The sequence below is a fragment of the Elgaria multicarinata genome, chromosome 7 (assembly GCF_023053635.1).
Source record: "Elgaria multicarinata webbii isolate HBS135686 ecotype San Diego chromosome 7, rElgMul1.1.pri, whole genome shotgun sequence".
In the NCBI taxonomy this organism is placed as follows: Eukaryota; Metazoa; Chordata; class Lepidosauria; order Squamata; family Anguidae; genus Elgaria; species Elgaria multicarinata.
Window position 1 is genome coordinate 93,793,794 of NC_086177.1, and position 12,906 is coordinate 93,806,699.

Here is a 12,906-nt window from a genome sequence, read left to right on the forward strand (position 1 = left end):
TATTGACCTCTTTTTTCCCTATTTGACGCTACAACGTCTCTTTTAATAAGTCTTTGTTTAAATTTGCTAATTGTTGGAGGTGTAATACAGTTAATGTTTCTTTTAACCATATGCTTTGGCAATGCTTGGGACTGCACAGGACAGGGAGAATGTGTCCTTTTAATTTCTTCTACATACATGAATGGTAGCTATTCATTCCCATAGGAAAAAAGGATGCCCCTGGAAACAACTTCACAGTGAGGTCAAAATCCATCCACAAAGCCTGATACTGGATGGCTCAGCTACCAAATCAGGAAAATCATAAGGAACCCATGTTCGTTAAGACTTTCTAAACATAATTACAAAGTTGAAAAAGAGATGTGCAATATCTTTCCAACAATTCCCTCTCCCATTTTGGGGAGTGCATAATATTTCATTATGCCTCCTTCTCTCACACAAATGTAGTTAATGGTTTTGGACATGGTGTGTGTATGTGTGTGTGTGTGTGTTGGGGGTGGGTGGATAATGTTATGGTTCTCTTTCTCAAGGCCTGGTTTGGAAAAGTAGGACTGACTCATCTCCTTGCTTCACCCATGCCAAGCAGTGAAACAGCCCACATTATACAAAACCATGGTGTCTATCTGTTCTAATACAATGCTGCATAGAACATAGCTACTATGGAGGATGTTGAAAATCAATCTAATGAACACACCATAGATGCTTTTTTTAAAAAAAAAAAAAAAAATGTTAGCTCAGTTCTTACCGTCACAGGTAGGAAGTGGATGGCTCCACCAGTGGTTCTTTTCACACAACAAAGGCTCTTCATGGCTCAATCTATAACCTGGGTCACACCCAAAAGATACTGTTGAGCCAATGGAAAAGTCATGACCATAACGACGGCCATGAACAGGTATCCCAGGGTCCAAACAAGAGTAGGTGTTAACTGTTACACCTGGAGAACAAGAAAAAATGATTCAAAGATTAAATGACAAAACTTAGAAATATGCAGTGAAGGAATAATGTATCACTATTAAAACGCTACTCAACAGTGAACCCAATGTATGAATGGTGTTTGTTAAAGTAAATGGAGGTTATGAGTAGTATGATGAACAGTGTGAATGTTTTGGAGTGCATTCAAATATGTGAATGTGACAGAGAGAGAAATGGAAATGAACACAGAAAAGTTGTAATACAAAAACCCATATCTGTGAACTTTTGTTAGGCTTAACTTGTATTTTCCTTCAGGGTATAACATCATCTCTGAACATTTGTTTATTACCTAGAGATAAATATTTCCGTATGACAAAAGGATTATTTTCATATTTCTCTTCACCGTGGATCCTCCTGCCTGGCAATGCAACATGTCAAGAACAATATGTGGAGTACTAATAAAAGGCTATCTAGATGGCATTTTGTATCTTGGAAAAACTCTTGTGAGATCGATTCAACACCTCTAGCCAATCCACATCATGTGATTACAAGATTGCACTCCAAGAATGCAAGCTCATATATCATTTTATAAAAGCACTTAAGCATGGACGTAATTAAGTGCTTAACCGCTAACTCGAATTAGGATTTCAGCATTTGTTGAAAAGTGTTTGGACTAAGATACAACAGGTTAATTAAGTGTAGATACTTTGTGATTAAACAAATTATAATGCACAATAAGGTTTCCACAATACTCTCTCCACTCCAATCTATGAAAACACTTACTATCCGTTCCTCATTTTTAGTCTTGTTTTTGCTATGTACTAATTCTCTGTTTTGCAAGCTGTAGTGAGGAAGATGGTAAAGTACAGTGGCTAAGAATGTGTGTAGGAAATCCCTTTAAAAATGGTCTCGACCATGAACCCACTGTTGCCTTCGGCAAGTCAATCTCACTCAGCCTCATTGTTTCCTTCCCCCAACTCAATACGAGGACAATTAACTCTGCCTTTTCTTGTAGGCTTGCTGTAGAATCATGAAAATAATCGATATGGACATATTTTGGGCATTGTAAGCAGTACATAAACATTGACTGTGTTCTTATAAAGTGTTAAATGTGCAGGGGCCCATTCATTTCAACGGGTTAAAGCTGTAGTTGCATCTGCATAGCATCAGGCTGGCTAACTATGAATTATTATGATATTATCTTGTATAATAGCTGTATTTTAATCAGTATACAGACCTCAAACCAACTTTAGGTTGAATCTCCACTGTCCTGTAATTGCACTTTAATTCCAGGAGACAATTTAATATCTGGTCCAGATATGTTGGATTAATTTCAGTTGTTGAGGCCTGAGGATGAGGACAAGGTGCTTGGTCAAGTTCGGCCAACAACTTGTATGTTCGACCCTTGCCCAGCTTGGGCATGCTGGGAATGATGGGAGTTGTAGTCCCACACATCTGGAGAGTGCCAGGTTGGATAGATTGGCTTATATCCTTCAGGGAAAATTGAATAGCAGCGCTATATTTTTTTCAAGGCATTCTCATGAAATTTGCCATGCTAGCTTGGTATTTAGCAAATACTTGGAGATATTTTCTGTTATCCACTAAAGTATTTCCAATGATCAGTTCCCTACACTAAAATATAAACTACACATGACTGTTACAGAAATTCGTATTTTCAAATGCACATTGAAAGTGCTTTCAATCTTTATTTATATATTTTTAATTTTAATTTCTATGCAGGAAGAGTGTTAAATTTAAAAGGTTCAAAGTCCTGTATTAAGGAATGCATGATGGATTTCATTGTGCTAGTCAGTGCAGATATCACAGTCAAAGAATACAGGTTTAATGTATTAGAGAAGAATTTGATAGCAACTTATCCATGTGGAAAAAAAGTCATGTAGCACTTTAGATACTCTGTTGTTTATACTGTTCTTTCAGGACTTCAGCATTTAACATTCTCCCTTATTCCATTCCTTCCCTCTTTTGTATAACTTTCTAAGGGCCGACCTAAAGTGATGTTAATTGCATTAATTTGGTTAATGCACATGATCTTTGTTATGTAAATAGGAGCCACTGACAAGCCTGAAGCAACATTGATATCAGGGGTGTTGGGGAGAAAGACTTTAATTCTTTCCCTGTGCCATGGTCCCAGTACTATTTGCTAAGAGAGGGAAATCTCCTTTAGTGCCAATGGACTCTTCCTCCCAATGCAAACAGCAGCTACAGGAATGATTTTAAGAACATAAGAAGAGCCATCCTGGATCAAAACAAGGGTCCATCTAGTTGAGCACTCTGTTCACACAGCTGCCAACCAGGAATCCACAAGCAGGACATGGTGCCCTCCGACCCATGTTGGGATTTTCACTGGGATCAAAACAAGGGACAAGATTTAATCTCTCCCTCCCAAACCCTCCAGTACTGATGATTTTCAAGCTTCCCCTTACACATGGTAAGGTGTCATATCTAATTGCACCCTAAGCCTATTTGACATGTCTCTTCCATTGTAAACCTGAGAACAGGGCTCTACAACCATTTAGAAATTTAACGTAGTCCATAAATAATAACCAGTATTATCATTAAAAGTGAACTTTGGGAGTTGGAGAAGAAAAATTGTTCCTAACATGTTTCCAATCATGCTATCAACAGGTGACACAATTTGAAAATGTTGGAATTGGGCTCAGAAAAAGAAGAAGAACTATTTTCCAATTCAGAGGGAAATAATTTGTATTAGCTGAGCCAAAGTCTAAATTGAACTGAGGGCAGATTGCCCATCACTAATATAGCTTTTATCCATCCCTCTACTTTTAATGGATAAAAAGGTTAATTCCTTAATTGCAGGACACTACTTTTAAATAGAAAACATCATTTCTGCATAAATTGAAATTAGGGAGTTTCATTATATTGTTCATTTCAGTGACTGCATTCAGAAATTTGAAAATGTCCAACTCATTGCCTTTGTTAAACACTCCCTGGAAAAGCTTTTCATAAATGTAGACTTGTATAAAGACAATATCCAAATCGTTCCCCTTATTACTCAGTTCCTGACAAGCCTTTTCTCTCTCTCTCTCTCTAGAGTTATTAAAACCAATGACAGAGAAAGGTGGTTTCTGTTCTTCTTCCTTTGCATGTATTTTGCAAAGTAGCAGAAAACCTTGTCACTGGAAATGGGGTGCTGCAATCAGGAACACCCATTCATCCAATTTCTATGAAAGCATAGTGCTCTGTCTTGAGCTTTAGATTTGCAATAGATAGGAAGCTGTGCTTGTGCAGGCTGAATGCTTCCAAGGACTTTGGGGTACTTTAGAACATTTTTCCTAGGAATTCGGTCTGAGGAATGACTATCTATTAATCCTGAACTGGCTTTGGATTGTGCTGCAGAGCAAGAAAGTGCTTGTTGAGAAACAAGTGGGATTAAAAACATGTTCATGATTGAAAACCCAAAGGATGAACAGAAATTTTAAAACTGTTCCAAATTGTAGGACTCTGTGAAGAATACTAAGGCTTTAGCTAGACCTACCTCATAGTCCGCGACGGAGGAGGGAAGATCTCGCATTGTGTTTAACGAGATCCCTCCTCCGTTTACACGTGAGGCACGACGACCTCAGGAGGAGAGGCATTGCGCCCGCCATTTTTTTCTTAAAGAAGAAAGAGCGCACAAATGCTCATGCGCTAAAGGTATTTTTTTTAATTTTAATTACTTTTCCTGCTTCCCCCCTACCCCTGAGGAGCACTGTGCCCCATGCGCAGCTCCGCGTGAGGAATTGCGCAGAGCTGGGTCCAACCGCAGCAACGGGCCACACGTTCCGCACTCTCGGGCTCAGCCCGGGACTGCGGAAAAAGCTGGCCCAAAGAGGAGGGCGAGATCCTGGGGCAAGGGAGGGATGATCCCTCCCTGATCCTGGGATCCCCTGTGCGTCAAGTGGACACACAGGGACGATCCCGGGGTTCACCCCGGGGATTTCGCCCAGTCTAGCTAAGGCCTAAGAGAGCCACTCCAATAGACAAAACCAACCCTCCAGTTCCTTCTCTCCCACACTCTGAAGCCTTGTGGTAAAAAGACCTGCATTTTATTACTTCCTAGTCACTCCCAAATGATCCATGGAAAGAAGGTGGGGTTTAGAACTCCCTCCATCTTTCATAATGCTGGCTGTGTCTGAGTGGCAGCAGGCTCAACCAGAATACTAACTGATTGACCCCATGACTCTTTCACTTCCCCCAACCCAGGGTTTTTCCTCCCTGTTGCTCGGCTGTGCAGACCCTGTCATCCAGCCAACATGAGTGCTAGACTCCTCCTGGCTTGCTTGCAGTGTGCATGGGATAGTCCATGATCTCCGAATGAAGAGTCTGAGCTGGCTGCACTTACAGGAAGTGCACCTGATTGGAACACTGGTTTGAGACTCCAGGGTTGCTCTTGTGATATTGGGAGCAAGCCAGGAGCCCAAAGGACTAAGAGCAGCTGTCCCCAACCTGGAAACAGTGGGGGAAACCTTACTCTTCACAACCTCAGGAGTAAACAAGCAAGTGGGCCCAAAGACTTGGAGCTAGGGCCATGCTCCATTTGGCCCCAACCTTTATGTGGCCCTGGATGTGAGATATCGCAGTAGACAGTTGATGAGTATGTATTTATACATTTATTTACAGGATTTGTATACCACTCCCCATTTAAGACAGATTCCCGAGCAGTGAACATAAGGGTAAAAGAATAAAAAAATTAAAAGGTTAAAACACCATATTAGAATTTTCTTTTTAAAACAGAATAACAAACAAATAACAATAAAACCCATGGCTGGTCAATTAAGGAATGCTTCCTAAAATAGGACTGTTTTGAGGAGATTCCAAAAGCAATACAGTGTTGGAGCCTATCTGACCTCCAGGGAGTTCCAAAGAAAAGGGGGCCACCACACTAAAAGCTCTTCTCTGGCTGGAGTCCAGTTGGGCCACAGGTTCTTCACGTGGAACCACCAGGAGCATGCCCTCAGTGACCAGGCAAGTTGGTAAGGGAGAAGGCGCTCCCTCAGGTATCCTGGTCCCAAATTATTTATGCCCCACATTATTTCACACATCCATGAACAAGCAAACGCAACTATAATGTGCACGCATGAACTGCAAAAAAGAAGACAACAATAACTGCTTCTGGGACTTATGCTACAAAAGAACCTTACATATAAAGAAAAGCAGAAGTTACTTACTTTCATAATGGATCTTGAATCCATTATTAGAACGACTGTTGTCTGTTGTAAACAGTAGGTAAATGAAATTGCTGCTACTGAACAGAAATTGGGGCACTTGTGTACCATTGTAAGATCCCAGAAGTGGTGACAGAAGATTCGGTCCATCATGCACTTCTAGAACGTCATAATTTAATTCTGTCTGGAATCTATGTCGGAGAAACACATATACAAACATAAAATATACTCAAAGACCACACACAAAATAATTGTTACAACTGATAGGCTACATCTTGTATTTAAATGAAACATGTATCTTGAATTCTGTACATTATTTAAAATCATATTCAAATTAAATTCCCCAATACCATCAATATGTGAAACTTCTAAGGAGGGCTCTGAATCATTTGCTGTTTCACCCCATGGTAGCAGATATCACAGATATTCAGATGCCCAAATGTTTCTGAGCAAAGTCTCTGCACATATACATTTCATCTTGCAACAAAGCTGCATGTCAATTTCACTTCTATTCTGACAGTTGTCAAGTGTTAGGACTGCTTTTTGCAGCCCTTGCAGGCTGACTTGATAATGCATGAAGTCCTCTGATGAAACTGACAAGCTTTCTCCCCATCTATGAAGCAAGCCTGGAGAAACTTACTCAGTGCAAGTTGATATTGACAAAGGATTTCAAACCCATTGTCACTTCAACCTCTACTCCGAAGGGACTTCTCTGGTTTTATTTGTTTTTATTTATTTATTTATTTATTTATTTATTTATTTATTTATTATTGCATTTATATCCTGCCTTTTTTCCTCAAAGGAACACAAGGCGGCATACATAATCCTCCTCCTCTCCATTTTATCCTCACAACAACAACCCTGTGAGGTGGGTTGGGCTGAGAGTGTATGACTGGCCCAAAGTCACCCAGTGGGGTTTCATGGCTGAGTGGGGACTAGAACCTGGATCTCCCGACTCCCAGTCCAACACTTTAGCCACTACACCACAGTGAAGTGTGCATATAGCAGGTGTGTGTGTGTCAGTTTCACTCCCGCTCTCTGCAGCCTCTGAACAGAAGGACTTTTTATATTTTTGAACTTGAGCGAGATGTTATGCATCTAACTACATCTGATTTTTCTTACTGAGCACTGTTAGTGCATACAGCCACTGATATTCTTTGACTAAATTAAATTGCAGGAAGAGTATAAAAGAGGGTCCCATCTAGATCCTTGTCAACTTTATTTATTTATTTATTTATTGCATTTCTATACCACCCGATAGCTGAAGCTCTCTGGGCGGTTTACAAAATAAAGAAACTACAACATACTCACTGGAAATCAAATATGTATCCCTGCTACATATGTATATCTGGATTTGTGCTTCAATTTAAGGCTTTTATTGTGCAACTGCCCTGCCTCAGGCCCAAACTAAACATTTTTCTAAACACGCTAGCAGAGCTATGAATGATTGATTTATCAGTTTACTTACTTCAGAGTAAAAGTGTGTGGGCCCAATTCAGATTGGGAACAGGATACCCTAGGAAGGTTTTCCCCCTTTTATTCTGACATTCCACACATTCTGGCGGCAGGGAGTGGTGAGATTACAAAACCCAAAAAACATTTGGAATCAATGTGGACATTTTTGTTTGTTTTTAAACTGAATCAGGGCCATGTGCGCTTTCTCTGAACTAAATCAACCAATCATGTATAGCTTTGCTATGGCCATGGCTAGACCAGGCCTATATCCCGGGATCATCCCTGTGCATCCAAATGACACACAGGTGATCCCGGGAGCAGGCAGGGACGACCCCTCCATTTGCCTGGGATAATCCTTAGGTCTAGCTAAGGCTTATGTGTGATTAGAAGAACATTTAATTTGGCCCTCATTCATGGATTTTTAGGGGTGGGATCAAGACACTGTCTTCCATTTGTAATTCTCTTGTGTTTTCCAACTGCTACTTCTATCTTTTTTTTCTTACCACAAAAATAAAAATAAAATATAGAAATAATAATAATAATAATAATAATAATAATAATAATAATAACAACAATAATAAATTTAGGAGGAACAGATGGAATAACTGCACAATGCCTTTCGATAAATAGTGCTAGGACACCTTCATGTAGAATCACCCAGATTTACTAAAAAGTCAGTAGTGGAGTAAGAGATGCTCCTTTAAATGGTGCTTAAATACATGTGTTGTTGATATGCCATCAATATTTCCTTAGAGTTATGTGCCAAATATTTGTATCATCGTATTTGCCTATGACACTGCCAAAACTTTGCAACACATTTTAATATACTGACCTGCCACTGCATAGATATCTCTATCTAAACTGGAGCGGTGATTTAAGTGATTTCTCCAAGACTTTTGCATGCATAATGTAAAAGAACCGAGGTCGGTCAGATATTTCAATTATAATTATAATTAGGTAGAGATTTGCAATTGGTGGTGCCTGAACCAATCCTAACTCCCTGAGGAGCCCATCTCCTCCAGATGCAAGGGACATATGAAAGAAATGATCAGCAGCTTACAATTTTAAAGAAATGTCTCACTTCAATTACCTCAAAGAATTTCAAGACTGAGTACCAAAACCCCAATAAAGTCATGCCTAAATACCCTGAAGACCTACAGCATTTTATATCTATTTATATTTAAGTGACAATATAAATTTAGCATGGTTTAAGTTGCAGTCCCAGCGCTCTCAGCTAATCATGTGAATTAATATAGACTGGAACGTTGTAGTAAAGCAAGTATCCAGAAACCTATTGATAAATATCTAAGTTTGAACAAACAATGGGTTGGATCCAGGCTTAGTCAGAATAGAATTTTATTTTGGATAGTTTACAGAATAATAATTCCTATGAAATGAATACACACACACAAACACATTAAAAATCACACTTCCATTAGAAATCCATTTTTTAAAGGGCATAGAGATCATGGCAGTATCTTTTTATCCTATGTCGTCTATATAAAACACCTCATTCATTAACAAAAACATTCGTCACTATGTAGCAAAGGACACGATTCTAAAGATAATGCATTCATTAACAGAAAATGTTAATAAAACAATCCCTAGATATAACATTAGGAGTTTTACCCAGTGTGACATAAGACAACAGGATTAGACCAATAACATATCTAGTTCAGCATTCTGTTTCTCACAGTGGCCAATCTAATGCCTATGGAGGCCAATATGATGCCCTAAAGCAGGACAGGAGGACAATAGCCCTCCCACTGTTGTCGCCTAGCAATTTATATTAACATTCATGTTGCCTTTGATTCTTGAAATAGCATTTAGCCATTGTGACTAGTAGCCACTGATAGCCTTTTCCCCGTCTATTGTCAAATCACGTTTTTAAGCTAGGCTGGTGGCTATCGCTACATCATGTGACAGCATATTCCATAGTTTAACTACCTGCTGTGTGAAGTACTTCCTTTTATCTGTACTGAATCCCCCACCGTTGGATGACCCTTGGTTCTAGTATTACAATAAAGGAAAATGTTGGCTTATCCACTTTCTCATAATACTAGAATAATTTTAGACACCTTTATGATGCTTCCTCCTCAATACTTGTCTTATTCTTAAACAAAAAAAGCCCCAAACATTGGCTGGATTCACACAACACGATAACCCACACTCAAGGTTGAGTATGGAATGAGTGTGGGTTGTTGTTGAACTGTGGGTTGTTGTGGTTGAAACATAGGTTGTTGTGCTGTATGAACCTAGGGATGACTGAACTTACTCCTGCCACGCCACATGCTGCTTGCTGAATCCCCATTGGCTGCCCAACTCTGTTTACTGTGTGTGGCACCCAGTGAGTGGCATCCTTCTGCTCTGCCATTTTGCGCATAATAGTAGCATGCCCTTTTGCGTAAATCACCATTTTGTGTCAATGACAGCTATAAAGAGGCCCATTTATGCAAAATTGCCTGTAATTTTGCATAAATGGTCCTCTTTATGGCAGCCATTGATGAAAAAATGGCTCTTTATGAAAAAGGATGAGCTGCCAGTGGAAACTGCTGTGCTTGCCCAACTCCGCACAAGCCAAGCTGGGCAAACACGGCAGTTCACATACTCCACTCTGAATTGCCAAGCCAGAGAGAAATCATCAAGCCCTGAATACCAACTGGATGCCCACAATATCCCTATGTGAACGCAGCTGGACTAACAAAATAATGGTTTGTTAACCATGAACAAGCCACGAAGAGAACCCATGGTTTGTGAACTATTGTGGTAACAAACCATGTTTTGTTAGCACAGCTGGTTTTATGCAAAATGACAATCCACAGTTCAACAATAGAATCCATGGATCAATGACAACCAACACACAATCCATACTGAACCTTGAGTGTGGGTTGTCTTGTTGTCTGAACCCAGTCATTTTAATCTTTCCTAATCATGTTTATTGCCTTTTCTGCACAATAATAATAATAATAATAATAATAATAATAATAATAATAATAAAAAATTATTACCCGCCTCTCCCTCTGGATCGAGGCGGGGAACAACATAAAATACAAAATATTATAAAATACATAAAACTGATTAAAACTTATAAAACCAAATACATTGTTAAAATAACAGCCAGGCATCTTAAATTCGACTGGGTAGGCCTGCCGGAAGAGATCAGTCTTTATTGCATTTTTATATTCAGAAAGACTACTGAATTGGCGGATCTCTCCCAGCAAGCCATTCCACAGTCTGTGAGCAGCAGCAGAGAAGGTCCTCTGAATAACAGTTGTCAATCTAGTTTTTGCTGGCTGAAGTAAATTCTTCCCAGAGAACCGGAGTGTGCGGGGTGTATGGGAGAAGACATTCCAGAAGGTAACCTGGACCCAAACCATGTAGGGCTTTAAAGGTAATAACCAACACTTTATACTTCGCCCTTGTCCTGCTCTAACAGATCCTTTTTTTTTTAAGTACAGTGACCAGATTGTGGTCATATTATGGACTTGAATGAAGGCATTAAATATTCTCTGATAGGCCTAGTTCCCAGTTAGTGTGTATAGAATTGCAGCCCAAGATAGTAAGGTACGTCACTTGATTTTAGTTTTACAGAGAGCTGAAAGAGAATGATTTGTTTTGCCAAGCTTCGTATGGTGAAATAATAAATTGATCACGATTAAATAGAGATAGCCTTCCCCCAAAACAACAACCATTGTTAGCTGTAATGATAATCAATCAGAGGGTGTATAAAGAAAACCATATATCTCCACCTGAAGTGTTTTAGGATTATGCTGATTACTAGACAGGGCAATACAGATGACCAATTCATCAAGTGGTTATATACAAATTGTTTTATCACTGGGCAACTGCTTGTGTGCATTTACCCAAAGTGAGATTTGACTATTAGAGTTTAATATGGTTTAATTATAAAGAAACATAAGCCCACTTTAGTATCATTTTTCAGAAGTAGCAAATATTCAGTATCTAAGCAACAAGGAAAAATCTGGAGAACATTAAACTAAACTATATGCATATTTGAAACATACAATGTTATTTCTGGGAAATAACTTAAATTAATGGTATGGTGTTCAAGGTCTAAGCTCATTAGTCTAGTGCAGTACTTAGCAATGAGATGATTAACTGCTGGCATTTAAGCTGTAATAATTAGGCTTCAACAGCACGTTAAAATAAAAAGTGCTAATCTGCATTTCTTACTGCTATTGTTTCCTATCAGACTTGCAACATTTAACAGATCACGTTATTGCGATTCCTGTTACCAAAGAGAAGAAACATGATCTCTGAACTTGTGGAGCTCATTGAGAATGAGATCCATAAATTCTCACTTTGAGTGATGCATCTGAAAGTGGAATCAGAAACACGATTCCTGCCTCCTGATTCTGAATGCTCCACAAACTAATGAACATGCAAATCAACTCTTACTTAGCCAGTTTCAGAGCTCAGCTAATCTGGATAATTCAGTCAATTACTTAACATCAGAAGCAATGATAGACCTACAATGGTTTAGCACCACTTAAAACTAAACAGTTTAACAAAGCAGCTGTCTTAACTGAGTTTGAGTTGTACTGCTTGGGAACTGAGCTCTATAGGAGAAAATTAGGAGATTGGTCTGGAAAGGTGCTCAGAAGAATGTGTGCTTTGGTAGCTAACTGGGCCCTGCTTCTCTCACACAGAAAGGAAGACAAATGGATGAGGTGAAATTTATATTTCAAATTCTGCTCACTATGGGCTCATCTACACCAAGCAGATATTCCATTATGAAAGTGGTATGGAAGTGGTATATAAAAGGCAGGAGCCACACTACTGCTTTATAGTGGTAATGAAGTGCACTGACGACTGTTGGGACCCATAGAATCATAGAATAGCAGAGTTGGAAGGGGGCTACAAGGCCATTGAGTCCAACCCCCTGCTCAATGCAGGAATCCACCCTAAAGCATACCTGACTGCCTCTTGAATGCCTCTACTGTGGGAGAGCCCACAACCTCCCTAGGTAACTGATTCCATTGTCGTAGTGCTCTAACAGTCAGGAAGTGACACATACCATATACTGCTTTCATACCACTTTCATAGTATTATATCCTGCTTGGTGTAGAAGTGTCAATGGGCCCCAACAGTTGTCAGTACACTTCATTACCACTATAAAGCAGTAGTGTAGATCCTGCAGTGCATTTCAATATCACTATAAAGCAATGGTGTGGCTCCTGCCTTTTATATACTGCTTTCATAGTGGAATATCGTGCTTGGCGTAGATCAGCCCTATGTAAGATTCCATCTCCAAATCCAGATCGTGCAACCGAGGATAGACAGTGAGATTGATAGTAGTTAGATCAGTAGATGGAGCAATGTTGCTTTGATGTGG

The 12,906-nt window shown here is 39.5% G+C and overlaps 1 protein-coding gene across 1 annotated transcript in view; it reads right to left on the reverse strand.

Annotated features, from left to right (window-relative positions):
• Positions 1-12,906, reverse strand: part of CSMD3 (CUB and Sushi multiple domains 3) — a 787,235-nt gene that overhangs the window by 282,548 nt on the left and 491,781 nt on the right. The window contains exons 17-18 of the mRNA XM_063131067.1: positions 6,099-6,286; positions 743-931 (exon numbers count right to left, since the gene is read on the reverse strand). Of these exons, the coding sequence (XP_062987137.1) occupies positions 743-931; positions 6,099-6,286 (377 nt within the window). The remainder of the gene's footprint in view (positions 1-742; positions 932-6,098; positions 6,287-12,906) is intronic.